We start from the raw sequence: 16,418 nt of genomic DNA on the forward strand, positions 1-16,418 counted from the left end.
CACCAGCCACTCCTCAGAAGGAAGGTTGGACAATCTACTTCTGTAGTGATACTGCCTCAAAAACCCAAGAAGGGGTCGCTATGAGTTGGGTTTGACTCGATGGCATTGCATATAGTATGGAAAGAGCTTGAAGACATTATGCTGAGTAAAATAAGCCAAAGGATAAACACTGTATAACCTTACATAAAAAGGTAAGAACAAATGAATGTATAGAGGCTAAAGTTTATTGGTGGTACCAGAGGCTGAAGGAGGGGGATCCAGAGGATGACTGCGTATGGAGCACTGAGTTTCAGTTTGCAGTGATAGAAAAATCAAGGGTAAGCTTGGACTGCTGATTAATGTAATTGCCATCAATAAAAAAGCTGAATTAGCAAAAGTTGTGTGATAAATATATTTACAACAACCAAAAAAAAAAAAAAAAAAAAAGTAGCTGCTGACGCTGCTTATGTACAACCAAATACCTCATGGGATTTGGTTTCTTTGTTTGGAGCTTTAGAGTCATGGTTTCAGAGGCTATCCCAGTTATCTGAACTAATCATATTTAGTGCTTCTGCTGCACATCCTAGTTTGTTGGACAGTGCCTGAGGCCTTAATAGCACAACAATTGGTCTCTATTCACCTGAAGCCACAGAAGATGCAGGAGAGTCAGGAATAGGAGGAGGATATGGAATATGTGGAAAATTGCCTCCATGAACATCTGCCTCTTTTGTCATGAGACCAAAAGAACTGGAATGGTGCTTGGCTACCATTACCGAACATTTTGATCCAAGATTTTATAGAAGAATCCTGATCAAAAGGGGGAAAATATAAAACAGAATTTCAAACTGTCATGTACTCTAGACTTTCTGGAGCCATTGAGGCTGGATAAATTCCTGAAACTACTGCCCTGAGATAATCTTTAAACCTTAAACCAAAAGCATCCTGTGAAGTCTTCTTAAGGAAGGTTGGGCAATCTACTTCCGTAGGGATACTGCCTCAGAAACCCAAGGAGGGGTCACTATGAGTCCGACTTGACGGCACATAACAACAAGTAAATGAAAGTCTGCCTTGAGCATTATGCTTTTTTAAGGTCTATCTACATGAAATCAAACTGATAACAACAACTCAAAAGATTACATAGGAAACTCAGAGGGCAGTTTTTACATAATTTACATTAATGGGAGAGGAACTCCTCAGATAAGGAGGATGAAAATGGTTGCACGACCAGAAGAATGTACTCAATGTACTGAATTGTACATGTAGAAACTGCTGAATTGGTATGTTATATTCTGTATATTCTTAACAACAAAAATAGAATAATTTAAAAAGAAATCATTACCTCTAGGTCTGTTAGCTTTTGAAGTTCTCGTATCATGGTCATAGTCTTATCCAAAGTAACACAAATGCGGCCCTTAGTCTCTTTTTGTTCAACAGCAGTTGGTTTAATACGTTTGTGCAAAGTCTGATATCGAGACTTTATCGCTGACAATTCCTTTAAGAGTGTAACTGGATTTTTCTACATTAGGAAACAAGTTAACACATATTAACTCATGAAAAGAAAAATAAAGCTCTTTCAAGAATTAAAATACATACAACATTATTCTATCATGTATTAATCTAACATTTTCAGTATTTAATTATGACAAAGTCAGTCTATGCAGCTATGTCCCAGAGTATGGGAGATTGGAGAAAGAGAGAAGTGTAAGACCTACTCTCAAGGAATTTGGAGTCTAGCTATAGAAATAATCCACTAAAAAAATCAGCAGTGTTGTACAGCAAATAAAGTCACTTTAGTTGTATAACATTTGATGCTTGGTTCACTCATTAATTACACAGTATTTCTAAAATATGATTCTAAATACTAAACCAACTAAAACCAAACCACACTCACTGCCTGAGTCGGATCTAACTCATAGAGACTCATAAAAGCATTATTAGGATTTGCTCTTAAAGAAAAAAAAAACTTGAAAGCATTTATAAAATTCTTAAACACATTGTTATGGGTTGAATTGTGTCCCCAAGAAAGATATGTTCAAGTCCTAACCTCCAGTGCCTGTGAATGTGACCTTATTTAGAAAGACGCTTGCAGATGTGATCAAGTTAAGATGAGGTTACACTGGACCCTAATCCAATGATTGGTGTCTTTATAAAAGGGAAATATAGGCACAAAGACACAAAAATGAGAATACAATGTGAATCCAGAGACTGGACTAATGGTGTTTACAAGCCAAGAAATGCCAAGAATTGTGGCAACCTCTAAAAGCTATGAGAGGGACATGGAACAGATTCTTACCCAGAGCCTTGAGAAGGAGCGTAGCCTTGCCGACAAACTGATTTTGGATTTCTTGCCTCCAGAAGGCAAGAAATTAAAGAGAGAGAATAAATATCTGTTGTCTTAAGCAACCCAGTTTGTGCTATTTTATTAAGATAGTCCTAGGAAACTAATACACACAGTATTTCTAAATACTGGCAATGGGGATAAAATTACCTGTGTTACATAGTAGGACTACTCCATTGGGTTTTCTTGGCTATAATCTTTATGAAAGCAGTACCTCAGGCCTTTTTTCAACAAAACTGCTGTTGGGTTAAAACTGCCAATTTTTAGATTATCAAGTGAGTGCAAATCATTTGTGTCAACCAAGTATATTACGTGTATATTACATAACTAACTTTATCCTCTTCCAAACTGTGAAGTAGACAATAACATCCCCATTTTACAGATGAGGAAACTAAAGTACAAGAGGCTAATTGACTTGCCTAAAATCACAATGGCAGTAAAAGGCAGAACAGTTCGCCCTCAGGAAATCAATAGATACTTCAGATAGGGGTGTGTGTGAAAAAAGGAGTAGCAATGTAAGGATTTATAGAAATAAGTACAAAAAGCTAAAATAAAGCGGTGACTATCTCGGAGTCAGGAGAGTGTAAAGCAAGGAATTGCTGTTGGCAATTACAAGCTTTATAGTTCTATGACCTTTCAAGTTATGTATACATGAATTACTTTGATTTTAAAAAATTAAAGTTGGGAGGAAAATTGGTATGAGAGGAGAAAATATCAAGTATAAGGTACACAATGAGTCATCTAAGTATAAATGACCCTTTGGTGATTGGACTAAACCTCAGTAGTGAAGTGCCCATGGACAGAATTTCCAAAATATAAATTTATGGTGAAAAAAAAAAATGAGAGCAGAACTATCCCTGATAATTTCCCAAAATTAGGAAAAGAAAGAATTGGTGAATCTTTCTTTTTGCCAATAAGCAATCAGCAAGTAAGCTAACAAGTTAGGACAGAGTATCAGATAAATCACACCCATGTTTAGTGATATGAACTAGATCTAATGACACTCATTTGAAAATGACTGATTCAGGACAGCATGATTTTTATGTCCCATTTATGATTACCTTATAGTCAGGACTCAGCACCACACCACAGAGGAAGAAACTGTTATACACATAGCCTAGAAAAATATTTATTTGTCTGAATGACTGCCTCCTTGGGTGCCACTGTATTCTTTTATTGGTGTTTGTAAACTGTACTGTACTCTTGTGCCTTGTTGTTGTTGTTATGTGCCGTCAAGTCGGCCCCGACTCATAGCGACCCCTCCTTGGGTTTCCGAGGCAGTACCACTACGGAAGTAGGATTGCCAAACCTTCCTTCCGAGGAGTGGCTGGTGGGTTTGAACCGCCAGCCGTCTGGTTAGCAGTCAAGTGCTTTAGCCACTATGCTACCACAGCCCCTACTCTTGTGCCTATAACACCTTAACTCATTTTAGAGCTTTGATTAATCTTAAGTGTGTGATAAAAGGTCATAACAAGATGTGACAGTTGGGGTTGTGTGTCAACTTGGCTGGACCACAATTCTGAGTGATTTAAGCAGTTGTGATGTAATTATTTCCATGATGAGATCTGATATATATGCTTTGAGCAGCCAATCAGTTGAAAGGGAGTTTCCCTAGGGGTGTGGCCTGCTTCGAATATCTATATGGACATCCTGGGAAAATTTGAGAACCTTTTGTAGATCTGGATCTTGTTTTGCTGCCTACAACTGTCCGTGAGCAACAATTCACCATTCTGCCTGGTGATCTTGGATTCATCATCCTCCAAAGTCAATAGCTGTTATACTGCCTGCCAACCTTGAGCTTGTCAGCCCCTACAGCTGCATGAGTGGAGAAAAGACTCCAGTTTGACGTTTGATCCAGGAACTTGGGACTTGCCAGCCTCTATAATTGTGTGAGCCATTTTCCTAAGATAAATTTCTCTCTCTATATATATAAGCTGTACTGGTTTTGCTTCTCTAGAGAACCCAACGTAACACACAAGAAATGTTCTACTAATCATAGTGCTGGTTATGAAGAAAAAGAAAAGTCAATACTCTTAAGCAAAAAGCTCAACTTAATTGAGTCTTTTGAAAGAAACTGAAGAAAATATGCTATCAGTTGTGATACTAAAAAGGGACAATGCTCATCAATTAAAACAAAATTATCTTACTGAAACAAATAAGGGAAAACATAGTAATGGGAACTTGTAGTTTATTTTATTTTTATGTCTACACATATCCAAGTCAAAAAGGTTGACATTTATTCCAAATTACTGACAGTCTCTAAATCACAAATTGTACTAGAAAGAGGATAATGCAGCTAAATAAAATCACATACATGTATGTGGGTGTGAGAACACACACAAACACATACATATGACAGTGCTTGGCATAGTAATGCTCAATGAATGTTTACAACCACTACCACCACCCTACCACTGTGTAGGGGTATTAATGATTACTGCAACTGACCGTTTACTTTCTTCTTCCTTGAGCCACATATTATAAAATAATTACAAATAATTTTGTAATGATTAAGATCATAGTTTTGCTCCCAAATGAAACACTCAAAAGAGGAGAAAGGAAATATTTTCTTGAAGTTATTGGATAAATGTTACAGGTATTTAAAAAGTTTTTGAAGATAGTGAATATTCTATGGCATGCAAATTATACAATAAAACTTATTAAAGTTGTAGAAAAGAGAAATAACTGTAGGCGGAACAAATAAGAGAGGTGGAAGGCAGAGGAAAAGTGGAAGCACCATATGAGAAGGTCAGATGAGTCTGCTGGCCAGCCATTAGGTGGTATCACTGGACCAGAATGGTTGGTAGCTCAGTCAGAAAGAAAAGGGAAGAAGATAAGGAAAAGTCAAGTCAGTTAAAGAGCTAGAAAATTCAAACTTCACTCTCATTGAATTGTGGCATTGCATAAAATAAACAGTAAAAACCGAATATTCATGATGTTTCCCCAATTTTGTGGGATTCACACTTCTAACCAACCCAAAAATTTATTTGAATTTTATGGAACTTTTTTTTTAAAATAACTGTGAATCATGGGAGAAGGAAGGGCTGCTTATGCACAGGGAGACAGCTCAGGGCACAGAAGAGTATGGAGGGATGGACACTGGGAAGAGGTAACTATGGGGAGGAAGTGGGAGGGGAGCTGTTGCATTGTAAACTGTGGTCAATGGCATGAGACAAAGTATATATGAACTGCTGTATGAAAAGTGAATTTACTCTGTAAATCTTCACCCAAATCAAAATAAAATTAATTAAATAAATAAATAAATAAATAAAAATAACTGTGAAACATAATATTGCTTGTCTGCTGGTGAATGCCATCAAGGATAAACATAAATGATTTAAGTGGTAAATTAATGTTTACAATGTTTAAAAATAATTTACTTTTAGCTCCATAGGCATGTGTACTTTTAGTTAAGATTTTATGGCATATAGACAGAGTTAAGATTGCTAATTAACCTAAACACAGAATAACTAACTACATCATTTTATGCAAAAATCAGTTTATATCATATAATTAAACAAAATGGTATGTTATTTTCCACAGAGATTACCCTGAATGCCAAGATTTCTCTACGCAATTTATTTAAGAAACACTTCCCTAGAAAACCAAACCCAAACTTGCTGCCACAAGTTGATTCTGACTCCTAGCAACCCTATCAAACTGAGTAGAACTATCCCCGTAAGGTTTCTAATGCTGTAATCTTTAAGGAAGCAGTTTGCATATCTTTCTCCCATGGAGTGGCTGGTGGGTTCGAACCACCAACCTTTTGGTTAGTTGCCAGGTACTTAACCACTGCACCACCAAGGCTCCTTTCCACTACCCTATAGGTATCTATATTCTCTCGCAGAATTTTAGAATCTTCTAATGTGGTTTGTACCTCTGGAGTAATGATTCTTATTATATATACTTTTTTTTTTTTTTTTAAAGGCACCCACAAATTTCCCTAACTGTAGATATAGCATCACCAGTATGTTGTAACCAAGCTTCTAACCTAGTAAGATTTTAACATGCTATATACTTATACTTAATAATTGTTTGCTAATACATCTAATAGGAGTTCTGGTGGCATAGTGCCTAAGGCATTTGACTGCTAACCAGAAGGCTGGCAGTTCAAACCCACCAGCCACTCCTCGGAAGGAAGGTTGGGCAATCTACTTCTGTAGTGATACTGCCTTGAAAACCCAAGGAGGGCTCACTATGAGTCAGATCCGATTGGACAGCAGTGAGTTTGGGTTTGGTAATAGACCTAATACTATTAGATATACCATCAGAAAATCTTACTATAAAATATTCAGTTACAAAGACATATTACTTTTGCAGATTACCGTGCCAGCTGAATCAGGATGATTGTTTTTGATTTCATATTCCAGCCTGTACAGAATACAATCCAGATCAGAATCAGCTTTCTGGAACTAAAGAGCAGCACAAATCATTATTCTGTGAACCAAAAGACATTATTAATAATACTTTGACTATTCTTTCTTTTCCCTTTATATTTTTAAGACTTTAATAATAACTATGAGATACACACACATTTTTAAAACGTGAAAATTAAAATGCGTATACAACTTCCATCATCTGTAATCTCTATCCTCCAGTAAAAATTTTTAAAAAACAAACTAGTTAACCTTTTGAAATAATATAGTCCAGTCATTTCTTTATGTACCACGCTTGGATTTTGAGCTAAAATTAAAACACTAAGTAGCCACTCTCTTATATGTTAACACAAAAAATTAACTTGACTTCAAGAATTCCCTAGGGTCGGTGACACTCACAGTTAGGCAGTATTTTTTTCTACCTCTGGCAGGAAATATAGTTTCAAGTCAAAACACAGAATAAACTGATTTTCAGGGGTACTAACTGTTACCATTATTTACAATGGCATTAACCAAAAGAGCTATGGATTTATGCTAGAGTCCAAAATTACAGAGTTTAGAATTACAAAGTATACAAGACAAAAACCACACATTACATAGGAATAGCAGTCTAAATAATCCCAATGTGTTGTATGTGAGTCTTACAAGGGACCTTGATCTGTAGTAAACTTCTAAGGGGGAAAAAGAAAAAAAAAGACATCAGGGTTATAAACCAAAACCAAATCAAACTGCCATCGAGTCAATTCCGACTCACAGCAACCCACACTAGGTTCACAGAAGAATCTTCACAGAAGGAGATTGTTTCATCTTCCTTCTGCGGAACAGCTGGTGGGTTTAAACCACCAACCTTCTGGTTAGCAGTCAAATGCCTTACCCACTACACCACCAGAGCTCCTTGGAAGAATATATATGTGTTTAAAGTATCTTATCTCTAGTGTGAAATTATCAATAAATTATACCTACTCTTCACTTATCGAAGATCTCCTTATTCCGTATTTCTCATTTACAATAGTAAAAAATCCACTATGGATTACTGTGTACATTAACAAGGTGTATCTGGCAGTAATGAATGCTGAGGTGAAGGCAAGAGTAACACTTGCTGTGGTTATGTGTCAACTTGGCTGGCCCATAATGTCTCACTTTGGCAGCTATTTAATTATGTAAACTGGCAGTTAGTTATATGATGACCTATTTACCCACTATTTTGTGATCTAATATAGTCATCTTCCATTTTCACATAACAATGATCTTTGCATAACAAGCTGGTCTTTGGAACCTAACCATGTTGATAAGTGAAAAGTGGGTATATTCTTAACTTTTTGAAACTCTGGATCTCTTACATGATCTTATTTAAAAAAAAAAAAGAAAGAAAAAAACCTCACTGCCATTGAATCGTATCCAACTCGTAGCAACCCCTCCTTGGGTTTCCAAGGAGGTATCTCTACAAAAGCAAATTGCTCGATCTTCCTTCCAAGGAGTGGCTGAGGGATTTGGACCGCCACCCTTCTGGTTAGCAGTCAAAGGTCTTAGGCACTACATCACCAGAGCTCCCTACATGATCTTATAGCATATAATATTTTGAATTTAACAGGGAACCAACTGTAATCTTTACATTTTTCTATGGAAGGCAAAACATGACTTCCTTAGAGATGGGCTCCGTTTCCTAAGCCATAGCCTGGGAGACTGTTTGGGGAGGTCAAAACCTTATAATGGACTTAAGCTCTGGACTAAACATTGGTTCTTGAGGTTCTGAAACCTGAGCAAGAGAGGTAGAAACCAGAAAAAGTATAAAAAGGATTTCTCAGATTTAATAAGAAACAATTTACAGATAATTTTGATTATGTAAAATGTAAAGCAAGGGTCCTATTCTAGAATGCAGAGTAAGACAAAATGGTTTTCAGAAATTAAAATGCTTCTAAGGTCAGAAGCTGTCATCATTGAACAGAATTTCAGAAATAGATAAACTAGAGGTTCCATCAGTAATAGCTTTCCTCATCACTGTCTAAATTATAATGAAGTATCTTATAATTACTAAAATTCTATTTTTATAACCAAAAATTTTTAGGGTAGATATAGAAGGAAAAAGTCAGTTTTTATTTCAAAAATATTTTTCAAGAGTTATCAGATTTCTATCTCTAACTGCAGGGAGTTGCTATGAGCCAGAAAAATAAATACTGGGTAATTAATTATAAACTGTGCTTAAAATTATTTCTAAAAATAGAGGCTTATCATTTGTTATATATAAATGTCATATATCTATATAACACACACACACACACACATACATATATGTGTATAAATATACATTTATTAGTATTTAGAATTATTGATTAGTTTAATCTTGATATCTAATCTAACAAGTGGGAGCTCTGGTGGTGTAGTGCCTAAGGCACTTGACTGCTAACCTGAAGGTTGGCAGTTCAAACCCACCAGCCACTCCTCAGAAGGAAGATTTGGCAATCTACTTCTGTAGTGATACTACCTCAGAAACCCAAGGAGGGGTTGCTATGAGTCAGAGATGACTCACAGCACATAACAACAACAGCAATCTAACAAGTATACCCATTGGCATCAGGTCAATTCTTCACAACCCTATAGAATAGAATAGAGATACCCCATAGGGTTTCCAAGGTTGTAAATCTTTATGGTAGCAGACTGCCTCATCTCTCTTTTGCAAAGTGGCCAGGGGTTCGAACTGCCCACCTTTTAGTTAGCAGCCAAGCACTTAATCACTGTATCACCACAGTTCCTAGAACAAGTATATACCAAAACAAAACCCACTACCATCCAGTCAATTCCAATTCACAGCAACCTTATAGGGCAGAGTAGGAACTACTCCATAGGGCTTCCAAAGCTTTATGGAAACACTGTCTTATCTTTCTCCCACCAAACAGCTAGTGGTTTCTAATAGCTAACCTTTTGGTTAACAGCTCAATGCTTTCACCACAATGCTACCAGAGCTCCTTTATAACAAGAATATTATATACTAATAGGCATTACATATGTATATGTGAGTAGGAATGTGTGTATATAAATATGTATGTGTACATTATATATACACACACACACACACACACGTATATTAAAAAATTCCTGTCATATTATTTCCCATATTATGGGATTTGTGGCTCCAGGGTTACCTTAAAACAGAATTGTTATTTTAGGAACCCTAGCCTGTTTATGTGGAGCTCTGGTGGCGCAGCGCCTAAGGCATTTTGACTGCTAACCAGAAGGCTGTCAGTTCAAACCCAACAGCCACTCCTTCGAAAGATGACTGGGCAATCTACTTCTGTAGAGATACTGCCTCAGAAACCCAAGAAGGGGTCACTCTGAGCAGAACTGACTTGAGGGCAGTGGGTTTGGCTTTTTTCTGGAAGCCTGTTTATAAAGCAGCTCTGGTGGTGCAGTGGTTAAGGCATCTGGCTGCTAACCAAAAGGTCAGTGGTTCAAACCCATCAGCCAGTCCTCAGAAGAAAGAGGAGGCAGTCTGCTTTCGTAAAAATGTACAGCCTTGGAAACCCAATGGGGGTCACTATGAGCCAGAATTGACTAAATGGCAGTGAGTTTGGTTTTGTTTTAAAGCCTGTTTATAAGGAGCTGTGGTGGTGCAGTGGTTAAGGCATTTAGCTGCTAGCCAAAAGGCAGGTGGTTGGAACCCACCAGCTGCTCTGCAGAAGATATGAGGCAGTCTGCTTCCATAAAGATTTACAGCCTTGGAAACTTTATGGGAGTTGCTGAGTCAGAATCCACTGGATGACAGTGAGTGAGCTTTTTTTTTTTTTTAAGCCCTTTTACAGGTGTCCTGGTCTTGCAGTGGTTAAGTGCTCAGCTGCTAACTGAAAGATCAGAGGTCTAAATCCACCATCCTCTCCAGGAGAGAAGTACGTGGCAGTCGGCTTCCGTAAAAATTTCAGCCTTAGAAACCCTATGGGGCAGCTCTACTCTGTACTATAGGGTTATTATGAGTCAGAATTGACTCGATGGCAGTGGGTTTGGTTTTGGTTTTGGAAGCTTCTTTATGAAACAGCAATTCTTAAGCCTGTATGTGTTTTTTAACTTAATGTTTTAGTTTTGCTTAAGGTTTAACTACCCTAGTCCTTTCAACAATGTCTTCAATTCAAGAAGAATGGTTTTGACTACAGCTTCCTATAAAACCCGGGAGCCTACAATGTAGGCTTATCAAATGGTACCAAAAAGAAGTAGTTCCTGCTTTTAAGTTAAGTTTAAAATTTAAAATTAGTTACCAAAGAGTTCTCTTTCAATCAGTAGTATGCTAGATCTAGCTAAATTTTCAAGATTTTTTTTTGCAAGCTAATTGTTATACACAGACATCATTAACAATTAAATTATATATATATTTATCATTTAATAAACTATTAAAACAAAAATAATAAACCAAACTCATTGTTTTCAAGTCAATTCCAACTCATGGCAAACTCATGTGTATCAGAGCAGAACTGCATTCCATAGGGTTTTCAATTACTATAATCTTACAGAAGCAGATTGCCAGGCCTTGATTGAGAGGTGTCACTGGGTGATTCAAACCACAACTTTTTGGTTAGCAGTCAAGCTTAAACCACTTGCACCACCAAGAAAACCTCAATAAAGAAACTATATACACAAAAATCATCATATCCTAATCAATTTACTACATTTTATTATTACCTCTGCTCTTGAGGTTATTTATATCTATTATATCTGCTCAGTGGAAATACCGTATAACAGTGTGGTACTAGGGATCTGGTCCCAATTCCACTTTCAATGACATCATGCTGGTAGCTTGAAATTGACCAAAACGGAAGTTTTACACCATGGAAACTGGCTCAGGTTTAAGCAGGTGACAGAAAAGGAAAAAAGGATACCAGTGCAATGTTCAGAGAAAGAAAAACATGAAAATTCTCTGATCTTAACCATTCATACTACAACTGAGGAAACAAGCTAAGTTACTTGCCTCTAGTTCTATTTTCATTACTTCAAGTTTGTTCTAGTTAGACCAAAGTTATACATGGCATGAAGAAGGCCTGGTGGCACAATGGTTAAGTGCCTGGCTGCTAACCCAAGGCTGATGGTTCAAAACCACCCAGCAGCTCCATGGGAGAAAGATCTGGCTGTCTGCTTCTATAAAGATTACAGCCAAGAAAACCCTTAGAAGCAGTTCTGCTCTGTCACATGGGGTGACTATGAGTCAAAAATTGACTTAACAATACCAACAACCATAGACGATATCAAAGCCAATAACAGTCATAAAGAAGGAATTTAAAATAGTAAATTCTTTACTTAAAATTAAATCCTCTTTTTAAAGTTTTCAATCTAATTATCACTAAAATGTAAAGTCAGTCAAGTCCAAATTCCTTCTGAACACAACCTGGTTGGATGGTACAAAAAATGAAAATGAAATGAATTGGGATACTTGGATTCTAGCTGTGTTATCATTAACCAAACTCTGTGGCCTTAGGTATGTCCCTCATCTTTCTGGATGTTTTCTATTAAATGAGAAGAATTGGAATCTAAGGCCTTTTTCAACACTGAAATTTTATTCTTTCATTACACTACAAATAAACCCGTTGAATTTATCGAAATGTTAAAACTTGAAAAAGATAATTGTTGCCTTCTAATAAAAAACATTTGAGCCTCAGATTTCAATATTTATAGTAAAAACTAGATTCTCCTATTTGTTTTCTTCCTAAGCAAAGATAACGGTTGTTTCAGTTTCAGCTACATAGTTTCTGTGGCCTGCCCATTGTTCTTCCCAAACACTAAAACCCTATAAGCAATATTGCACTACTCAGAGCTATTTACACAGCAGAGACAATATCGATAGGGTTCTAGGATCTGGTAATAAACAGGAACTTTTTTTAGTTATAGGATATGAAATTTACCAACGAATTATGATAGTCTCCAACATTCATTATCATCTGATAAATGGGGCAAATTCATGCTGATACACTTCATTCATTGGCCCTCCCAAGCTATACATTAGCTTCCTATAAGCCCTGTAAAACACTGTTACTGTTTAATTAATGTTAGTTATCTATATTATTTTTTAGGGATATTAAAAGATCTCAAATGAGAGCAATTCTACTCTGCACACATGGGAGCTCCAGGAGTTGAACCAACTTGATGGCAACTAATAACAACATAACCCTTGATACCAAAACTAAACAAGAATATAACATGAAATATTTCAAATGACACTAGTGATTTATTTTAAAGCCCAAGACTTCTAAATATTATTATTTTAGAAATTATAAATTCTAATTATATAATTCAAATTAAAAATAAGAATGAAGGGGGGAAAGTTTTATACCTAAGGGTGATACATAAAATATGTAATTTATCTGGGAAAAGTCCATGGAAATCCATGCTAAAGTATCCTAATTTACATTCTGCCAGTTGAACATCCTACAAAGCAGACTGGGACTGTAAAGATGATAATACACATGTGGGAAAAGGAATAGTTTAGAAAATAAATTTGAGTTTACAGAGCATAGCATATATTTCATAAACACATAATATACCAGCCTGATGCTTTAGGTGTGGAGTCACTGGTGGTTCAGTAGTAAAATTCTCACCTTCCACAAGAGAGACCCAGGTTTAATTCCCGGCCAATGCACCTCATGCAGAGCCACTATCTGTGGACATGAATCCTGAGAACTGACATGCCTGAACTGGATGACTTCAACCTGAATTAAACTCCATTTTGAATTTCTACTTTTCTAAAGAAACCATTCAGCCTTTTTGCAAAGTTGTACTGTTTAATAACAAAGATGACAGAAGTTAGAATTTCTAATCTAGGTAAAGAGTTACTGTCTGTTAAGAATGTTAAGCAGGAAGGTAAGAAATAGAACTGATAATGTTATGAAGTTAGAACTTATAAATAACTTTGTAACTAAAATAGATACATATCTAGTTTTAGTCCCAAATTAACATTTTCACTCAGAATCTCGTAGTTTGTATACCAACCCTTTATAAATCTGTGATGAAGGTAAGGAGACAGACTTCAGATGTGACAGAAAATTAACCCCTGAATGAATACTTTGTTAAACACCTCTTTGGATATAACACTTTCAGGATATGACAACTCTCAGGATGTAACAGACAAACTTGCTGATCATATTTATCTGTCCCTTTTGTCAAAGTTTTACTGTTTAATAACAAAGATTGCAAAAAGGACATAGAGGCAGCATCTTCTGACCTCCTCTAACTTCACAAGGGGAAGGCAGAATCACCATCAGCAGCCCAAGGCTTATTCCTGAGGCCAGACAGGCCGCCACTCCAGCCTTTTTACCAACTTTTGACACCAACTGTCCCTCCCATGGTACTCACTACTTCTCTGCTGGGTTCCATAATTCATTGCAATGGCCACATAGAACTCACAGACAACACTCACAATTATGGGGTTTATTAGGGAAGTAACAGGCTACAATTCAGTTTCAGGAATGTGCTCAGATACAATTCTTCAATCAGGACAGTCTCCCTCTGCTGTGCCCTCAGACATTCCTCTCTGGCTCTTGGCCTCTGCCTCTGGGGGCCAGGTAAACCTGCTGCTCTGTCTTGTGCCTCTTGGTTCCACTGCCACTGTCTCTCCTCCAGAGCGTCTCTCCACTGGGGAGTCTCTCACCCAACGAGGTCCAGTGCAGGTCCAAGGATGTGCTGCACTTCACCTCTAGCTCTTGGTGGCAGTGAGATTCCCCCCTCTGCCTCTAGGAGGGCTCATTTTAAGTTTGGCAAAGTGACAAAACTAAGCAATCCCCAACATCAGAGTTGGACACACCTTATTTGTATGGTCCCACCCAATAATCCGGTGGGAGTTACAAAGACTATGGCTTGAAAACCCATACCAAGTAATTGCCTGCGCTGCAGTCATGCTTCCTCCCCTACCTCTACTGGCCTGTGAGTGCAGATCCTTTTAAACCCTTACTGTTGTCCCTGCAATTTAGAACATTTTAACGTCTGGCATGGGCTTCTGTAAATGTCTCCTCATTTCAAAATGATTTTATTCCTTTAAAACTTTTTTCTTTTACAGAGTGGGAGAACAATGTGGAACAAAACTCAAAATCATAAAAAAAAAAAGGGGGGGGGACCAGGTTTACTGGTCCAATGGAGCCTGGTGGAACCATTGAGACAATGGCCCCTAGATGCCCTTCAGGTCTGGAATTGAACCCATTCCTGTAGCTTCCAGCCAAATAAAAGACAAGCATATGAGCTTGTCTTTACATTAGGTAGATACACTCCTTGGAAAGATCAATCATGGGAGAATAGAAGGGCTGTGTGTGCACAGGGAGACAGCTCAGGGGACAGGAGTGCATGGGAGGGAAGGACACAGAGAAGAGGTGGCTATGGGGAGGAAGTGGGAGGAGAGCTATTGCACTGTTGGAAATTACAGTCAATGTCATGAGACAAACTGTGAACTGCTATATGGAAGATGAATTTGCTCTGTAAACTTTCACCTAAATCACAATAAAACTGAAAAAAAAATTTTTTTTTCTTTTAATTTCTAGCAGACTATCAGTCTAGTGTTTTCTACTAAGACACATCTGTGATGGTTATGTTTGTATGTCAACTTGGCTAGGCCTGGTTGAGTGGCTGGGCAGCTGGATGTAGTATTCCCCATGATGAGACTGGTAATCAACTCCATGGTAGAATCTACTGGGAGCAGCTGAGTAGCTAGCTGCCTTTGTGGTATGTGGTCTGCTTCCTGTATAGAAGGAGAAGTTTTGAGAATGGTCTCTAGCCTTTGGCACGCTTGCACCCTGCATGTAGCGTGTCCTTGCTCAGCAGCTGCTACGTTCTGCCAACCTTGTGACTTACAATGGACTCGAGTTAATGGCCTGCCAGTGTGGTTTGGTAACATCGAGACTGTGCCTTTTTACTTGTCAAACTTGGGGCTTCTCAGCCTCAGCAGCCAACTGCTGTCTGAGTGAAGAAATGCCTCTAGCTCCAATGGGCCAGAAGCAGGAGGCAGAGCTGGACCTCAAGGTTGAGGGACTTTCACCAAGCCCCTAGAGCCTGGCACTTTGAATTTGGACTTAAAGCCTCCAAATTGTAAGAATAAACTCCTGTTTGTTAAGGCCATCCCATTTATGGTATATTTTCTCATCAGAGCGGCACCAGGTAACCAGAACAACATCTATCTGTCTGAGGGGGCTTGGGTATTGTTTTGATTCTGAATAAGCTTCAGTAGCGCCTCCAGACTAACAGACTACTAAGAAAGATGATCTACTGCCCAAAACCTACCAGGGAATAATACCTTATGGGTTACAAATTTGACCCACAAGGAATTATGGGGATGGCGCAAGAATGGGTGTCATGAGAGGGTAGGTGAACTGATGGCAGCTAACGATTCTTTAAGGAGGGAGTACCTGAGTATGCTAATTGAAAGGCTGGAAGTTTGATTCACACCGAGGTACCACAGGAGAAAAGCCTTGCCTAACTCCAGAAAGACCAGCCACTGAAAATCCTATGGAGCACAGTTCTGCTCTGACATATATGGACTCACCATGAGAATCAACTTGAGGGCATCTAGGTTTTTTGTGACTTAATGCTTTAAGTAAATGACACACAGTATTACATACTACTCAACTATTTAGCAGCAAGAAGAGATTATAATTGCTTTCAAAACACTTGCTTTGCATCTTCTCAGATCATAATGCTATCAAATTAGAAATCAATAATAGGAGGATCAGCACCAAAAGAGTAAACACATGGAAACTAAACAACACCCT

General features: G+C 37.8%; 1 protein-coding gene across 1 annotated transcript in view; it reads right to left on the reverse strand.

Annotated features, from left to right (window-relative positions):
- SKA2 (spindle and kinetochore associated complex subunit 2) overlaps nt 1-16,418 on the reverse strand; it is a 61,594-nt gene that overhangs the window by 3,861 nt on the left and 41,315 nt on the right. Inside the window, exons 2-3 of the mRNA XM_007947921.1 lie at nt 6,643-6,729; nt 1,319-1,495 (exon numbers count right to left, since the gene is read on the reverse strand). Of these exons, the coding sequence (XP_007946112.1) occupies nt 1,319-1,495; nt 6,643-6,729 (264 nt within the window). The remainder of the gene's footprint in view (nt 1-1,318; nt 1,496-6,642; nt 6,730-16,418) is intronic.

This window comes from Orycteropus afer, unplaced genomic scaffold (genome assembly GCF_000298275.1).
Source record: "Orycteropus afer afer isolate SDZICR_OR568_19922 unplaced genomic scaffold, OryAfe1.0 scaffold00196, whole genome shotgun sequence".
Classification (NCBI taxonomy): Eukaryota; Metazoa; Chordata; class Mammalia; order Tubulidentata; family Orycteropodidae; genus Orycteropus; species Orycteropus afer.